The sequence below is a fragment of the Poecile atricapillus genome, chromosome 11, assembly GCF_030490865.1.
Source record: "Poecile atricapillus isolate bPoeAtr1 chromosome 11, bPoeAtr1.hap1, whole genome shotgun sequence".
NCBI classification, from domain to species: domain Eukaryota; kingdom Metazoa; phylum Chordata; class Aves; order Passeriformes; family Paridae; genus Poecile; species Poecile atricapillus.
This window is the reverse complement of record NC_081259.1, coordinates 6,881,058-6,899,260: the sequence shown is the minus strand read 5'-3', so window position 1 is coordinate 6,899,260 and position 18,203 is coordinate 6,881,058. Positions and strand designations below refer to the sequence as shown.

General features: G+C 43.2%; 1 protein-coding gene across 1 annotated transcript in view; it reads right to left on the bottom strand.

Annotated features, from left to right (window-relative positions):
- The window catches only part of AGBL1 (AGBL carboxypeptidase 1), a 267,540-nt gene that overhangs the window by 240,720 nt on the left and 8,617 nt on the right, over positions 1 to 18,203 (bottom strand). The window contains exons 2-5 of the mRNA XM_058847276.1: positions 7,470 to 7,533; positions 6,023 to 6,169; positions 5,334 to 5,465; positions 2,898 to 2,991 (exon numbers count right to left, since the gene is read on the bottom strand). Coding sequence (XP_058703259.1) covers positions 2,898 to 2,991; positions 5,334 to 5,465; positions 6,023 to 6,169; positions 7,470 to 7,533 — 437 coding nt within the window. The remainder of the gene's footprint in view (positions 1 to 2,897; positions 2,992 to 5,333; positions 5,466 to 6,022; positions 6,170 to 7,469; positions 7,534 to 18,203) is intronic.

Sequence of the window (18,203 nt, the reverse complement as noted above, 5' to 3'; positions counted from 1 at the left end):
CCCCACATGTACCTACCTCCACTTTCTGATGAACTGCAAAGATGCTTAGGGCTTTCACACTGCAGCTATTCCAAGCATTTGCTGATGCTGGGAGAGAAGGTCTGTGACCCACTCTACTCCTCTGGACTCAAGACCCAAATTCTTGCCAACAATATCTCCTAAAACCACTTCCCACAATGAAAGCAGCACCTCCAAGTGAACTACAAACAAACCAAACCTCCACCAACTAACAAGCAACTAGTGCCTTTTAATGGGTTGCAATTGTGTTTCAAAACAAAACAGGGTGGTGTGGTTCTCCTGGTGTAAAACCAGCTGTCTCCACTGTGCCACTGAGCTTCTCAGCTGCCCCTAGCTATGAAACAAAAGGCACAGCTCTGAGCCCTGGGCAGGCCAGCAGAGTGGCCATCAGGCTTGAGCTGATTTATGGTTCTTGTTCATCAGACCAAGAGCAGGTGGGAGCCAAATCACCTTTTCCTGCCAGCTGGGTGCCAGAAAAGATTGTATGCGCCATTTGCACATTCATGAAAGATATGTTTTGAGAAGAGCACAAATATTTTAGGAAATAAAAAGAAAATTAGGAAACTGAACTAGCAGTGAGAAAGCTCAGGTAGATAAAAATTAATGCACAAGACATGTTTTTTCAAATGAAAAATAAGTGCAAGCTTTTCTGTAATAAATAAAAAGGCTTATTTATCTGTTTATATTTATATATTTATATTTACTATAAAATGGGCTTTACTGAGGGCAATTTTGAGTTTGCTTTTCTGGCGTTTGTGTTCCAAATGGAAAAAAATGTCCACAGAAGAATTCAAAACAATCCTTGTACACCAAACAAAAGGAAGTAAAAACTAAATGTTGCATATTGACAATGTGGAATCATTGAAATCAAAAGCAGCATGTTTCTCTGGTTGTTTCCCTTAGAAGTGAATATTTTGGAGCACTTTACAGACTGCATTTACAGCAACACTCCCTGCATCTCCCAATGTATCTCAGCAAGAAGCCAGGCTAGAGAGGTGTGACAGATATCAAGGTTTCCATTCCCCCTATGGGAAAAGGTCAATGGAAAATAAAGCACTTTTGCACAAAATTCATTTTAAAAGCCTTAACTTAACTGCCTAGCCAGTCCCACTGCTTAACAGAAAACTGGTACGGGCCCAAGTCCCATCACACACAGATCCTGGCCTATCACAGAAGCAGAACACTGGTCTAAATACAGCCAACACTTCCACAGGAAGGAAAACAGGGAATTTAGTGGAATTTACATAGCTAAGCACGGGCTTGATTGAGCATCAATCACTTTTGGTTGCCTCAGAAGCCAAGTCCAGCTCTGGGTCTAACCCATCCTGTGCACCCCTGCCATACATAAAGCTGTTCTCCAGGCTGCCTAAATCTTTATCACATGAGGCCTGAGGGGAATGTTGAAGAATGCTCAGGTATCCTAGGAATAATATCTTAGTGGTAATATTCTTTGAGTTGGGTAATATCCAAATGTCTGTGTAGGAAACATCCTGGTATCCCCATGTGGAGGAATCTCAGGTTCTTTGTCTACAAGAGAACTGAAGCTGTGAAGCTATACCAGGTACTTGGCACTGAGCTAGAAAGCCAAAAGCACAGGTAAAAGTGAGTTGGCTCCCATTCACAAGGCAGCTGCAGGAAGTTGTGCATCTGCTGGGTCCCCTCAGTCTCTTATTTAGAAAAGTAAACTGTCCAAAAAATTGTGTATCACCAGACAAGAAGGCAGAGGATCTGGAAGAAAGCTACACTTGGCAAACAGCAGTATTGTGTGTTGATGTGCAGCTTCAGCACTGGTGGCAGGTGGAAATTAATTGAAATTCCTTCCCAGTTATTGTGTAACTCATGATATTGAGAGAACTGGTATAGGTCTTTGATGGTAACAGCAGGGTGGACATTATTTAATGCATCCAGGGTGACTGGCCCCCACTTCAACCACAGCTAAGCTAACCATGGCCAAACTGCTGTGCTGTGTCTGTCCATCCTTCTCACCTCATGCTCTACCTGAAGCTGCTTCCCCAGTCATCACCAGCCAAGGACCTCACCCATGCCAGGAACATACAGAACTGGCTGAATGCTGCCATGTCCTTGCTGACAAGTGCCTGAGCAAGTAGGGACTGTGCCCCAGAAGCCACTGCATGTCCCAGCAGGAGAACTGCATGGTTCTGAGACGTTTAAGCAAACAAGATTGTGTGGGCACAGCTCACAGTAGGAAATTCTTCATCCTGCTTTTAAAGAGCAAGCCAGAGATATGTGTTATGCTCTTATAAAATTTGCCTTGAAAGGCATTTGAGGAAATGGTCAGAACAGACAACTTGGGGACTAACATTCAGCAGCAAGATGAAGATATAAAATGGACTTGCTGTCTTCAGAAAAGAACTATTTGAAATATGTGGGATGGGCTTAAAAGCAGACACAGATTAATACTAGTAAGAACTGTCATACTTCAAAAATATCATGATGACCAGGTCATGACTCTGCAAATGGAGGATGAGGCAGCACTGCCACAATTTCACTTCACCTGCCCCCAGGCTGGTGGTGGCAGGAGGTTCTTTCTGAGTGGGAGGCAGGAGTGGCTTTTCTGCTTCCAGTACATGCTTCTCAAAACCCAGTTGTGGCTGGGAAATGAAGGAGGGTACCTTGCAATCAAACTGCCATCGCTGTCTAGGGCACACTACAAATGAAGGGCCACCAGCATGAATCATATGATGAATCACAGCATTAACGCGTCCTTCGGGGAACTATTTCTGCCTCTTAAAAAACCCTGCAGATTTAAAGTGAGTGGAAACTGCATACATTTCTGATTTCTTTGCCTCTTCAAGTGGAACCAAAATTTTATTCCTTGCTGTCCTGGAAAGATGAGTTCCCTTGGGGCTACTGCCTACCTGACCGTCCTGACGTGTCTCTTGCTGTAGGGAGTGATGACTTTGAAAAGCAGCTCCATGGCTCCATTGATGCCAAGCATAGTTCCCGTGGTAACTATGGCAATAAAAGGAAAAAGCAGTCAGCTCTGAAGCAGGCAGCTGGCAATCACTGCTTAGAAGAGATGTGGGGAAGAGTAGCTGCCCCTGGGGCTATGAGCTCTTTGGGCTCCCATCTGGACTCCACAGGTCCCCTTACAAACACAGAAAGTGAAGCACAGAGCTGTCTGTGGACACAATCTGAGCCAAAATCAGGTGCAAAAACAGTCCTGCAGCTCTTTCCCAGTTTCCCCAAAGCCCCTGTTCCTGTAGACATTGTACTCTCCAGAGAACAAACCATAATTAAACAGGGTCTTCTCCCAGAAAAAAATGACAGAGCTCAATTTCATCCCACATTTCCTACATGCAACTCAATGAGGACAGTTCATTTCATAGGGGCTTACAGGGCAGTTTTCTTTCTGTGCTATTATTCAGCAGAGTGGAAGTGTGTTTGGGGGGCTTCTGAATGCAGTTTAATTTCTCTAGGCAAATTTTCCATTTAATCCTTCATTTTTCAACACACTAGGAACTTTTATAGACAGCTTTTGCAATTATTTTCAATACCTAATGCATAGCCTAGGTGTTAAGCCAGACCTCATCACTATGAGACAGGATATCTCTGTGTAATGAAGGAACAAATACAGCCCTGAAATATTAAATGGAAGCAACCAAGGTGAAAGGATCAGTAATCAACAGCAGCCAGAAGGAGCCCTGGCTGCCTGCCCACTGCTGGGTTTTGGCTGTTTTGTAGATATCTCCCAGTGGTCATCAGAGAGCTGCCAGAGGGCCCATCATCTCCTGCTGTCCTACCGTGTCCCTGCCAAGCTGTCCTGTGATGGAAAGTCTTGCAAGGCCTGCCAGCTACATTCACACTGGCTGGCAATTCATTAGAGACAGGGTGGTGGACAAGGCTGCTCAAACTCATCCTGCTCCAGAGCAGGATGTGAACAGCCACAAACATCTGGTGGCAGTGAAAGGAGCAACCCAGAGTGGGGCATGAGGTGAGACCAGGACTCATCTTTACTCTCAAGAGTTTTGTATGGCTCTGCTTCCCTTAAGTTACACTCGATAATTTTTAAGGTTGGGAATATATAATCCCCTAGTTTGATATCACACCCCCACAGATTTTCACCTAACTTCCCCTAAAACCTCCCATTTGGGCCACAGAACCCACAAAGTCAAAGTTGTTAATGGAGAGTGCTGGAGATACCTGGAGAGTAACAGAGATGCTCCAGCAAAGGTGCAGAGCTGGGGTTCAGGGGTCTGACATTAACAGAAAGGCATTCAGGCTGCCATGGGCATCCTAAAACCTCTGCAGAAACAGCAGCTGGACTGAATGCAGGTGCACTGAATCAGGGAGCAGGAAAATGGGCAGATCATCATTTTGGGTGAGAGGCAGCACAGGGTCACTGCACAGCTGTGAAACCCAAATAATGGCACATTTCATCTTCTGGCTTCGGCTGCATTTTCAGCCACACTCAGACTTTCAAATGCTGCTTATCACGGGGAGAGGGGTTGAGTGTTGAGGCCTGGCTGCTTGCCTGAGGAAGCCCAAAGCATGAAGCCAGCTCCTGCCCAGGCAGAAGGGACCTGCAGGGCTGGGTGCCAGGAGAGCTAAATCTCAGGATGCACATAGCAGACTGCAGACAGCATGGACATCGAGAATTATCTGCTGGGTGAGGGATGTAGGCAAGGAGAGGAAAGGGTTAGAGTGAGCAAAGGGAAATTTGTGCTGATGAGCTCAGTGCTTTATAGCACGGAAAGCCTGTGTGAATCTGTAATGATCCCAGAGAGAATACTGGAAATCCCATTGCTTGAATCATTTAACATGAGGGCATTGCCAAGCAAGAAAAGCTGGGAGAGTGCACATCTGAGGGGATAGTAGTCAGAAGACCAGGATCTAATATCTGCTTCCTGGGGGACCTCAAATAAATAACAGATTTCTCTCTCCCTCTGCTTCTCCACCTTCATGGAGCTGCTCTGAGGATCAATACAATCAACAACAGTGAGACATTTGGCTGTTATGGTAATGGGAACTGTATAGGAACTTAAGGTACTCAAGTCTCAGAGAAAAGGAATTGACTGTCTATATTCCAGAATAGGAGATCTTTGCCATGAATATTTTTTCACTACAGCACTTTTATTTCCATAGCTCGCAGATGAAATGCACTGTAAAGGCTGCATAGGCCCCTTGAGGAGCACCTTTTTCTAAGGTTTTTCCGGCTTTTGTGCTTTTCTGTATATTAATAGTGCATGCAGGCACTAACCCTACCAGGAATGATGTTTCTTTGCATTAAAATGGCTAAAAAAGAACCCTGGTGGCTGTCACATGGAAGAAAAGAGGAAAATGCTGGCACTCACCATTAGAAGCACAAACCCGCAGGACCCAGAGGCAGTGGGTGAGGTGCAGGTGGTGGCCCAGGTCTCTTCTTGTCAAGCTCAGTATTATATCTGTGGCTTCTGCCTTCTGCACTTTAAGGCCAAACTTCCTATCTGTGAAAAGCAAATGAGAATTTAACTATTGCAAAGGTCAGATCATTGCAGCTATGCTGCTAAACATGTGTTTATTAAACCTTGTAACTCAAAATCTTATAAGAAAGGCATTCAAATGTATCAATGAGCTAAACCAATATTAATCTCACTGAAAACAGAAAAACATGGGGTTTACTTTGAGTCACCATATATGAAACACAGAATAGTCTGTATTGAAAAAGACCTTCAAAGGCCACCTAGTCCAAACCCCTCACCATGAGTTGCACCAGACAAGGTTGCTCAGAGCCCTGTCCAACCTGACCCTGAATGTTTCCAGGGATGGGGCATCCACCACCTCTCTGGGCAGCCCATGCCAGTCCCTTACCGTCCTGACCATGAAATATTTCTTCCTTACATCCTATCTAAACCAATCCTCTTTTCAATGTCAAACCATTACTCCTTGTCACATGTCAACAGGCCCTCCTAAAATGTCTGTCCCCTTTAGCTACTGGAAGGCCACCATGAGGTCATCCTTATTTCTGGCCCCCCTCCAGCACCCCCCCAGCCCTCAGCAGTACCTCTCTGGCCCACCCTGGCCAGCAGCCGCAGCAGGGGCAGGAGGATGTCGTGGTCGGGTGGCTCTGTCCGGGCGGCCGTGGCCAGCGCCTGCAGCAAAGCCTCACTGCCCCCCTTGCTGACCACGTAGTGAATTCTCCGTCCAGTGCCTGGGGAAGAGAGAGAGGAGAGACTGCTCAGAGCATCCCTTCCCTGAGCCACAGCTGTGACAAGCCCTCAGCCTGCAAGGAGCACACGGAGCTCCCATGGCCTTCGGGCAATATTTGAGTGCCATGGACACACGGGCATTTGCAGAACTGGCCCTGAATCTCTGGTGTCCCCAGCCTGGAGACATGGATGGTGGCTGCACGGTGGAGCTATGTGCTCTGCTGCCTGTTACCACCACAGTGGTTGTCTCTCCAAACCCACGTGCTGCAGAAGCTTTTCACTGTGCAGTGAAATGTGGCAGAGAGGAATAAGCAGAGACACCGACAGGTTTCAAAGCAGCAAAAGGCTCAGTGATCTTTTCTTAGATACTGGAAATTAAACAAGGAAAGAACTAAAGCTGCACTGGGCTTCTGCCAAATGAAAAGGAATCCTAGGGAAGCCTTGGGGACAGCTTTCAAATAAATGTAGGTCTCCAAAGAAACCGCACTCTAACCCTGGGAGCCTTACTGTGTTAACAAACACTGATCCAGGCTCTGTGGTTGGGGGATGCTGCTCGTTCAGTTCCTGGGGAGAACAGGACCCCCTGTTCTCCCTGGAGACCACCCTTGCAGCCAGCTGAGGAACAGGCCTGCAGGGCTCCAAAAGACACGTCCAGATGGACAGGTGATGTCTCTGGTGGGGCTTCCAGGAGATGGGGACCCAGGAGGATCCAGCACTCACCTATGTAGCCCCCACAGTCTGGCAGCTTAGCTGGGTTGGGAATTATCTAGCAGATGATATTTTTGTGGTGGAGCAGAAAGGAAAAGGAACTTGAATATTTTTTTTCAGTTCTTTTGCTAATACACTTATTTTCTAGCACATAAAGCAATATCCATTCCCTGCAGCCCCACGGTTGAAGTGCCTTTTGGAGAGAGGCTGAACCCTCTGCATTAGAGGGTCCCTGGGCTCTGGAAAGTCAGGTTCCTTTCCCTGTCTCACAGTCCTCTCTCCAGTGGCACTGGTGAACATTTCTGTGGTTGACTGCCAGGGATTATGAAACACTTTTCAACCCATGGGCATCCTGGAAACTTAAAAGAAAAAAAAAAAATTAAGCTTTCTCTGAGTCTCTTTTTTAATTTTCTTTAGCACACTGAATAAGCTCTGTTTTCCAAACACAGGAGTAAGGATGGCTGATCTATAGGTACAATTTATATTTTTTTCACCTTGCAAACACCTGGTCAAGTTTGAATGCAAGTATGAATTCCTTTACTTACCCTTTCTGCCCTAGCCCACAGCCATTGCCCCAAATCTTTGCTTCCTTACCCAAAGACAGCAAGTCAGTGAGGACACTGAGAATGTTCAGGATGACATCCTTGTCACAGGAGCTCTGGAATTGAAACCAAATTTACAGATCAGTTTAGAACAGGACACTTTGTGCTGCACAGGGCTGCAGTGCACCGTGCAGTACAGAGGCACTGAGATCCTTGTTTGGATACTGAGAATTTTTGTGCCATCTGGACAGTGAATATGTGGAAACATATTGATGACACATTTTAAAAGCCTCTAACATATACTACACAGTATTTTATACACAGTAGCGTTTCTGTAGAACTTACATCCAAATTCCAAACTAAAGCTCTCATTTTTTGGTTTGATCTGCCTATCCCAAAGTTGAGAAAATTCCGTATCACACAGAAATGTTAAATGTGAGGTGGTTTTCCATGAGAGCGTCTCTTATTACTGGAGTTGAAGAACAATATATTTAAATTATATTAATCCCATCTACAAGAAAATTCTCCTGTCTTTGCAGCCACAACCACATGGAAGCCTTGAATTTGAGAAGAAAAATTCCTAAGCTTATTTTTAAACTAATATAATTCAATTTTAAGACCAAGTTATCACCACACTTTGACATGACACATTCTGCTTTAGTTTGTATTAGAGGAAATAAGATACAATGCACTTGAGGAGAAGGAAACACATGATATCTACCATCCACCTGTGTGATGCACTAGACCCCTTCTTTAATCCTCCTCCAAACAGATTTCACTGCTGTTATTGAAGAATTAATCACCAGTCTGTATTGCAATTTGAGGGATTTGGGTTAAGACTTGGACGTCTTTATTACTGGACAAATACAACACTATACAAATTTCTAATATAATACAAAATGTGCATTTGAATAGCCTTGGTCCCAAAGAACCTTAGGATCACACAACCTATAGTAGAATAATTTTATTTTCAATTAAATTACAACAATAAGATAACATCTCGCAAATATATGGCTCCTATATTTTTGAATGTTGAACTGCTTCAGAAACTTAACCTACCTTGTAACTTAAACTAACCTGGTATCTGTTCTAGATATGTGCGATCATTTAACCAGCCAAGTTGATTCAACCATTCTCTGACATATTTAACATTATGCAACTGTATATTTAAGACAAGGAGTCAAGAATTAAGACATAGCAAAGAGTAATTCTAGAAAGAATATTAGGGAAAATCTAATTCAGATCTGTAATAATGACTATTAATGCAAATGGACCCTTCCTTCCCAATGGACCCCTGAAAAAGTGACAGCACAAGCTGACAAGGTGCTGAGGATTGTGTAGCTAATTAGGTAATCATGCCTCCTCATTTATTACAAGTGGGTAGGATGTGCATTGGGTGAGACAGGGGATGAAGCAGGAAATTGATCGGTCTGCACTCAGAGCAGGTGACTGCCAGCCTGGAGAAACAGATTTCCACCTCTGCCATAGAAATCCTGTAGGATGCTTGGCAGCTTCCTGCAACCAAATGTCCTTCTGTAATGGCAAAATGTATGTGCCATTTTCTGCATGGAATAACTACGTTAGTGCCAATGTTTCCTAGCTTCTGTATCCTAAACTTTGTGTGTATTCTTACATTTATTCTTCTTTTTTTTTTTTTGTCATAATTATTAACAAAAACGAACTCCAAATCTCTGAAAAACAGAGTTTTTCATCATGCTGGGTTTGGTCAATTAGCAGCTCTACCAACCACTCTCTGCTCAATATATATTCCAAGTGAGCCACAGGGACAAGAGGCGTCAGCAGGGGAATGAGAGAAAAGAACAAGATGTGGTCAGGGGAAGGGGAAGGAAGGAAAGAAGAAGAGTCAGGTGAGGATGAGACTGGAGCAAACAGATAGAGAATCACTTCTGAAGTGGGGACTCAGTGGAGGAGAGTCTGTGGGCACTGATGGCTTTCTCAAGGCTCAACTTGCTTTTGCTCTTAGCTAAAATCCACAGGCAAAGTGCCTGTCCATCCCCACCTCAGAGCTGGCCCATGCCCAGAGAGAGAGCCTGCTGCTTCTATTTGTTATTAACTCAACTAGCAGAGATCTCAGTACTGAACATAAAAGTTCAGCCCTTTTATGATCCATGTTGAAATCAAAAGGCTTGGTGTGATGAGATTACTGCTCCTTTCAGAGCCAAGACAAACAGAGCACGTGGCTTTAATGAAATCCAGTAACTCATTTCACCAAGTATTGCCACCCTCACCTTAGAGGAACCCAGATTTGTGCCACTGGCTCAAGGGACCACACAGTGAGGCAAGTCTGCAGCAGGGTCAGAGCACTTCTGAGAAGCAGTACTCTTGGGTAAGATATATCATTTTAGTCCTATGTTAATCTTCTTAATTCATGTCTTTGTTCATTTGAGCTGGCTCAAGTCTCCCAGGCTAAACAAAGAATATTCAGAGCTCTCTTCCCAAGAGTTTCTTGGCATTTTTTACCATAGGGACTTAATAGTCATGGGCAGGTTGTCCAGCATGATAAGTATCCATCAAATTTACTGACTCCAGGAAGACTTACTGTTCTCAACACCTTTTTAAATCTCAGGATTGCCTAAATCAGACTGTCCTCTGGTTTTGTTTTGCTGCCTCTCAGTATCCCTTTCCTCTGTAGGTGGATGGATTGCACATTAAGGTTTCAGTAATGAAGTCTTCATTGATTTATGCTCCTATTACACTGGGTTGTTTATTTTAACTGATTGGATTGTGGGTTCCTAAGCCATTAACACAAATAGTGATGACATAAGATATCCTCTGACTTTCCATGCACTTTATCCAGGGACTCAGGCAAACAAAGAACTTGAGGGAACATGAAAGATCAACCTTTAAAATGTGAAAATTAAATCTGGGTGATATTGCCAAATATTCTACCTGAATGTTCACTCTTGATATTTTAACACTAAAATTCTGTGTTGGTGCCTCATTGCTCCTCTTCCTTCTGCACACAAAGGAAGGAGTTGGCTGAAACAGTAGATAAAACCCCAGTCCCATTACAAATTCTAACATATTTTCCAGTAACTTTAGTAGCACCACTGAATAATACAGACTTCTGCAGAAGAGCACAGCTCCCATTTATAATAGCAAGACAACACAGAAAAAAACAAACCTAAAGTTGCTATTGTCTTGCTAGATGACAACTTGCCTCTTGAAAAGAAACATCTCAGATTTTGACTAATTAGCTTCAGGTTTTCAAAGTCATCAAAGATATTTGGACATTGAAATTCATTAGCATTGATTGTTTAAATTAATACACATAACAAACCCTTTGCGGATGGATTGCCAACATATTCATTCATAAAAAAATATTCAGTAAATCTTTTTGAACAGTAAGTACAAATGAGAAAATCGCAACTTGTGCCTGATCTAAAAAAGATGAATAGAGTAATTTCTTTAATGTAAATTTCTTACCCAGCTCTGGTAAAAAATAAACACATTAGTTATTTTTATTGAAAGAGATGTTTGATGGTTTAAGAACAAACCATAACCAGAGAGAGGAGAAAAGTAAAATTCCTCTTGCTAAGTATTTTCCATTCCTGACAGAGCTTACAAATGTTAGATACAACGTGTACATGTGCACAGACTAATGAAGATGCATTTGTTGTATATGGGTGGAATAAGAGCAGAGGAAAGTTCCCAGAGGCTTAAGTTAGATTACAAAATCACTGACCTCCTTCAGGATTTCACTAAAAGGATTTAAAGTTAGAGCCAAATTGATACCTATTAACAACAGCCTGTAGTTGTCTTTCACAGCTTGTGGCTCGACAAAGGTTAAAGTAGCAAAAACATCACTTTAAATATCAAGCATGGCTGTACATTTTGGCCAGAGCCCGTCATCTCTCTTAGCCTTACTTCAGCAAAGCATCCTGTCTTCCTCACCCAACCAGGAGTATCACAGGGCTGAGCTCAGATGCATTTAATCAGCTCCTGGCTGAGAGCTCCTCTCTGAGCTTTTTCTGGGAATAAATCCCTGAAACACTGGGGTTAGCTTGGCACAAGGTCCTCAGAGATAAACAGCAGGAGGATGGAGAAAGCCAGGAATAAAAAAATACCCCAGCACATCGTCATTGATACGTTACAGGCAGCAAGTGATTAATTGGTGACATTGGGCTTGGAGGACAACAGCTCGATCCCAACATTTCTGACTGGCAGCTCGGATTATTTCACTGACCCACGATTAAGCAGGGAACAGCTCCTGTCTCCTTGTTCTGCTCCTGGGAACATGCCAAGACAGCTGTTATTTACTCAAGACAAGATTATAAAATTGCTAAGAAGGCACAGTAACAGGTAACCTCAAGGAAGTCTCTGGGGATGTTTTCCACAAGACTCAGAAACCCAACAGAGGTGGGATTTTTCGTGTCCCACCTGGAGGATAGCAGCCACCAGCGCCATTCCCCTCCCAGCACTGCCTTCAAACAAAAACTTCCCATAAACTCAGTCTTTTGGGCTTTTGTGTCTTTTGCCCAAAGGCAAGTATTTCCCTGAACGAGGCACACAACCTACTGAGAGGGTTTGTTGGGAGTCTAAGCATCAATGCTGAAAACAGAAGGACACCCAGAAAGAAATCAAACAGCATTAATTTGTGCGGTGCGAGATTTACTAATAAATATTTTATCTGGGGGAAGAAATACAAAGCAGTTATTCCAATCACAAAAATAATGAATGCAAAATGAAAGAAGTTGCTCTTGCAAGACAATGCATAACATGGTTTCTACCAATACGTCTTTTAAATTAATTATTGAATTGTCTCACAAAACTCTGTGACTGCTTAGGAAAAATCTCCCAAACAAACAACAAAACAAAATGGTCTAATTTTACAGAAAAGGTAGTGCTGCACTGGGCTAAAAAACTTACAGACCTGTTTGTCTGGGTCTTTTTTAATAAGACTAAGGAACAGGATATCCAGTTCCAGGGTTTGTTTGTTTGTTTGTTTGTTTGTTTGTTTGTTTGTTTTAAAATAGCCTGTTTCTAAATACGGAAGCAGGGTTTGACCTGTCCAAAATATATCCTCCTCTCTTCTCTTTCCCTTAATAAATTTGCTCACACAAATAGCAGTCAGCAGCCCAGCTGCCTGTGTAATGAGACTTACATCTGCAAGTCAGATTTCTCACTCCCTGCACTTGAAGCCTATTGAAGAGAAATTCTGGTGCAAAATTAATAGTGGCTAAAATCAAGAGCAGGTTAGAGGCTGAGCAGCATTAGTCCTCACTGTCTCTTGAGACCTCTAGAAAATATTGGGTTCTAATTACTCTCTTAATGCTTAAATCAGAGAGTCCTCTGGCAGCAAGGTAGAGGTGCCTACCAGCTCAAACTGCTGGGCACAGCCACTCACCACTGGCATTATGGATTTGCCAGCTGGATATCTCCTTCCCACAGCTGACAATCCAGCCTTGCAATAACTGTGAAGCCAGGTTTGGTGCCTTATGTTCTGTGCTTTGTCAGAGCAAATTGCTTTTTCTAATTTAAGAGGAGCTAAAAATTCACACTTAAATAAGAGAGCAAAATACCCTGGAGAGTTTCTTGTCTGTATGCTCCCATCCTCAGCCTCAATATTCAGCCAGCTAAGCGTGATAACTTCTTGTTGGAAGGCCCACGGTATTTGTTACATGGAGGTTTACGGGGGAACAAAATCATTATTTCAGAGGGGGAAAAAAGTGTTCTGAGACCTCTGAAATATCAGTAGGCAACCACAGAGTAAGGGAGGATTCCAATTAAAGTGATTATAGCCTGAATTTTGGCATAAGTGGAGCGCCTTCTTAACAATACTACCATTTTCCAGCTTAAGAAGGATCCCAAGAAATTATGGTCAAGCTGCCCCTGCTCCCAAAATAATCATCCAAACATCCTCAGCATCATCACAGGAGTCACCATCCTCTGTGGTAAACAGTACGTGAATTTCTGAGTCCAAATCTGGATTTCCTCTCCTCAGTAGTCAGATAGGCCTGAGCAAGCCAGGAAACTCAGAGGAGACATGGAAGGAAAAGGGGCTATTTAAAGCCTCAGAGAGGAGGACCTTGCAGCTCAGGGAGTGTCCTAAGTGACCTCTTTAATCCTGGGAGAAAGGCGTCCGCAGCTGTGGGGGATCACGTAGCCCTCAAACTGTACCCGGGGCAGCCAAGGGCCCTCCAGGGACAGGACACGTGGCCCGGCAACTTCTTGCTCCTGTTCCCAAGCCTTGGAGACAAGTCCCTGTGGCCCTGGCCACCCCTGTGAGCCATGGCAAGCACCCCACTGAGCCAAGCGCCAGATATTTCTTTTCCTACTGGTGCTTCACACCACACCAAGCCCCAAAGCAGAAATTATGGGGTTTATATCAGAAAATATAGCAAAGACTCCTTAAAAATATCCCTCCCTCTGGCCTGCTGCATTCAGGTGGGTTGCTTTTTTCATGGCTTGCAATGACCTGAAGGTTTTTTCTCATCTTTCTTTGCACTTGGGTGTGATAACCTGCATTATCTTTTTCAGTAACTCATCAGATCACCGCTGGGTGCTATGATTCCAGCCCTTCACAGAGGGTGGCAGCTCATCCAGGTGAGCAGGAGTGGTGCCTCAAAGCAAACTTCTAATGTGTGAATGGACAGGGCTTTGCTCCTGTTCACTGAGCTCCAGGACTTCTTCTCAAAGGACACAGGCTACACTCTGCAGGACTGAACTGCTTCAAGGCAGAGATGGGAAAATTCCAAACTTACATCTGAATGTCCTCAAAACAATGAAGGTGTTGAGATGAAACAGCTTGGCTTAAGCTGATCTCTAGCCAAAATAACTTGGTGAATAACATGGTGCAAATCATCTGTGCCAAGGAATCTTACAAAATTTAATGCAATAAATTGCACTAACATAACACCTTGCATCAGAGAATCACAGATTTCTTCACAAATACTAGCTGACACCTGCCCAATAGCATGCCTCATCAAGATCAGATTGTTTCTTATTTTCCTGGTGGGAAATATCACCCTGTGGTGGGAAATGTGGAGGATAGCTGGCAGAGCCAGAATAGCTATTACAACAAAATGAAGCAGAAACATTGTGTGCACAGAAGTACTATGGCCCTCAACCACGAACTTACTTCCATCTTTTTGTGAGGAGTTCAAAATTTTCCTTCCCTGAGATCATTCTTCTCCTCCCAACTTCCCAGAAGTAACTGAAGCAAAAAAATCTATCCCCTGCAAGGAGTACTGATGCCAGACTGGGAGAAGAAAGAGCTACTCCCCACCGGTGGGTCCCAGAGCTATTTAAAAAGACATTCATCCTTGTGCCAAGGGACTACATTTAGTTAATCCATACAGGAATTAGGAAGCACATGGACCATGACCTGATCTTTTTCCAAAGGATGTTTTGCCTACTGTGTCAAAAAGATTCAAAGGTGTTTCCCCTAACTTCAGAGGAAGGTTGTTCATCTCAGTGCCTTGCTATTAGTGAGTCCCTCCAATAAAATATATTCACACTCAGATATCTGCAGGAATTATGCCCTGACAGATTGCAATATCTTGGATTCTGTTGGCAAAGTAAACCGCTTTTTTCCTCTCTTTCTTTTTTCACACCAAAGTTCTCTCAGTGTTTTCAAAGAAAAGCTTGTCCTTGTGCAGAAGTTCCTCCTGATACAAAGTTCCTTTGTGTCACTTGTTCCTCTTACAAATGCACCTCTAATAGAGCAATTACTTTATTATGCAGAAACAGTGGTAAAACACATTATTATATAACCCTCAAATGCTTCTGTCAAATTGGAAGTGTTAAAAGAATGAGGAAACTTTGAGATAAATCAAAACACGTGATACTCTGCAAAAGGCTTTTAGAATTTCTTTTGAATATATCTAATGTTCTTCCTGTAATTTCTACTGCAGATAAATCCTCCCAGGTTTTATCTCTTATTTTACAATAAGTTACCTATGACACCTAAAGATTTTGACTGGATTTGTTATATTACTCTCTTTTTTGCTCTTTTTAATCTATTTTTATTTTAATGCCAAGATTATCCTAGCATATGCCTTTCACGCTCTCTTATTAAGTTTCTATAAGGCATTAACCATTCTTGCACAGTGAATTCTATATGCATGCCAGCACCTACTGTTTATTGCTGTTTCTTGGATTTATTCCTGCTTTTTATATTACTTTTTGAACTAATTTAAAATATTAACGTTTCATTCAAACGCCACTCTGTTACAGATATTTAACACAACTGCCACCCTAATTTAATAGGGAGGGACCTGCTTTCTCCATTCATTTTTAGTGTTATTTTCCCCTACCAACGATAAAAAAGCAGCATTTTTTTTTTTGTGAGATTTGATGGGTGTCAGTCCAGAGAACACTTTGTCTTTCAAAGATAAAGCACATTTGGGAATTGACAAACTTTTTTACAAGCAATGGCATTTCTCAAAGTGCAAGTGAGTCTGGAGAATCTTGGAAAATTTCCAGATGCACTCGATTTTTGATGAAACCATGGATTTTTGAATGCTATAGCAAACATGAGTATGTGCATGTGGAAATAAATAACCATAATGAAGGTGCTGCTATCCTTGCCTTCTCTGGCATGTTCCTGCTTGGACCACACACAGCAAAGCCCAAGAATCTCTGTGTCTAATCTCAGTTTGGCCTAGCACTTGCCTGTGTTCAGTCCAGGCTTCTCTCTGTATTCCAGTGCAAACAATCCCACTTGCACGTTATTGTCACTGACTTGTACAGGCCGAAGATGAGGATCACTATAAATTACACTCTGCTGTAGAAAAACACCAGTCCTTTCTCTTGCCAAGACAAGTGTCCTTATGTGTCAATCTACCCCACTTCTAAAAGTGCCTCCTGGAATAGCCATGCAAATGCTTTTAATCAATCACTTTTAATAACGATGATCGAGGTATGGGCAGCGGAGACAAGCCACTAATAACTATTGTTAGTCACAGCTTATTTTCTTCAGAGATGGAACCTGAAAGTGAAAATGATGAACCTATTTTTGCCATCCAGTCTAAGTGAAAAATCAAACAACAAACGAAACTCGGCATCCATAATGAATAGCAAACTGTGTTTTGAAATTCTAATGATTTAAAGTAATATTACCAGTAATACAAGGCAGAACTTCCATTTAACTGCATTGCTGAGACCCATCCATCTAGATTTAAACAGCAATCTCTCAACAGCAAAGCCCTCAGTTCTCTAAAAGGCTGCCAAACTTTTAAGAGGTCTGATAGGGGTATGTCATTTTCCATCCAGGAGGTAACAAAGATTTTTATCTCCTTTATCTTCAGTCTACACCCCATGCAAGACACCCAACAGCAGCAAGCCAATGCCACCATGCCAAAACCAGATATGTTTGGGGGTTTATTCCACCCTTGTTACTTCATCCGGTAGCTCAGAACCACCTGCAAACTGAGTGTTGGTCAGTCAAGATAAAAGTAATTTTATTAGCTCCATGAATGAGTCCATGTCTGTGTTTGTGACCCAGGAAAAGGGACAGGAGTTATATTTAAAAATACCCAGCTCTACACATTCTGCTGGGATCCCCTGTGGAGCTCACCCAAGCAGACCCCTCGGGCTGTCTCTTCTGAGACTCTCTCACATGGGAATGGGCAGAACATGCACTGGCACAGTGAGCTGATCTCTCAGAGAAAGGTGAATTGTTCAGGTGAACTGGGAGATTTGATCTATGTCAGAATCTACCTCTGATGCCTGCATCCATTGCCAGCAGGGAGAGATCCCCAAAAAGTTGTTGTAGTGTCCTGTTTTGTTTTAGCATGTTCCCAAGGAGACCTGTTGGTGTAATAGTGCTCTACGAGCTTTGTTGGACATAGCAGGGGACTCTCAGCTAGGGAGATTTCCAACTGTTTGATCACCCAGCCATGCAGACCTTTTAGACAAACCCCCCAGAGTTTTCAGTCAGTGAGGTACAGCTGCTGCTGCGAGAGCTTTTGAAACAAGCTGTTAATAATCATGGTTTTCATCTCAAAGAGAAGTTGTTTTAATGCATCTCTGCATCCAGCTGTCCCCTTGAAGTCTCTGTGCATCGTGGGGAGATCAAATGACCTTAGCCATATGGGAAGAGAAATTGTCAAAGAAAACGGAGCCAGGCACACATTTTCTTTCTCCTTTGTCACCTCCAGCTCTCTCTCCCCCACTTGCAGAACTTTAACATGGAGCCAGAAGCCATTCAAATTGCAGAAGATTGTCCCAAAGAGAAGGTCAGATAAACCAGGGCATTAATATTGCTTTCCCCTAGCCTCTCCAGAAACTCTGCATATGGATGGTGCTGGTTTATTCCTGGAAGAATTGAAGATTGAAAGAGGCAGTTCAGTTTGTTCCTCTGACTTCATCAGATCAGCATTTTAATCATAGGGAAAGGTCAGGTGGTCCACTCTCCCTCCTCCCCTCCTTTGAAGTGAGACAGGTGGGCATTCACCATGCCAAGCAAACTGCTTATGGGAGGATATCTCTCTCCCTGTCAATCTTCTGCTTGCCAGGTTAATCCTGAATAAAATGGAGGGCCAGCTTTATCTTCATTGTAAATCTGCTGCTTTGGCCTTTCATCAGGAATCCCATAAAAACCACAGAAGACGGCAGAGGACGACAGGCGCCGCACTGATTTCACCCAGGCTGCATGAGTGTCATCTGCTCAGAGAGTGAGTTGTTCCACCCTTTGATTTGGGAAACAATGTGAGCTACGATTCCCTTTGCCCTAACTTGACAGATGAACCTGATCTCCATCTACTGTCCAAATGAAGAAAGCAGAAGGCACAGACATTGAATGAGTTTGATGGGGTTTGTA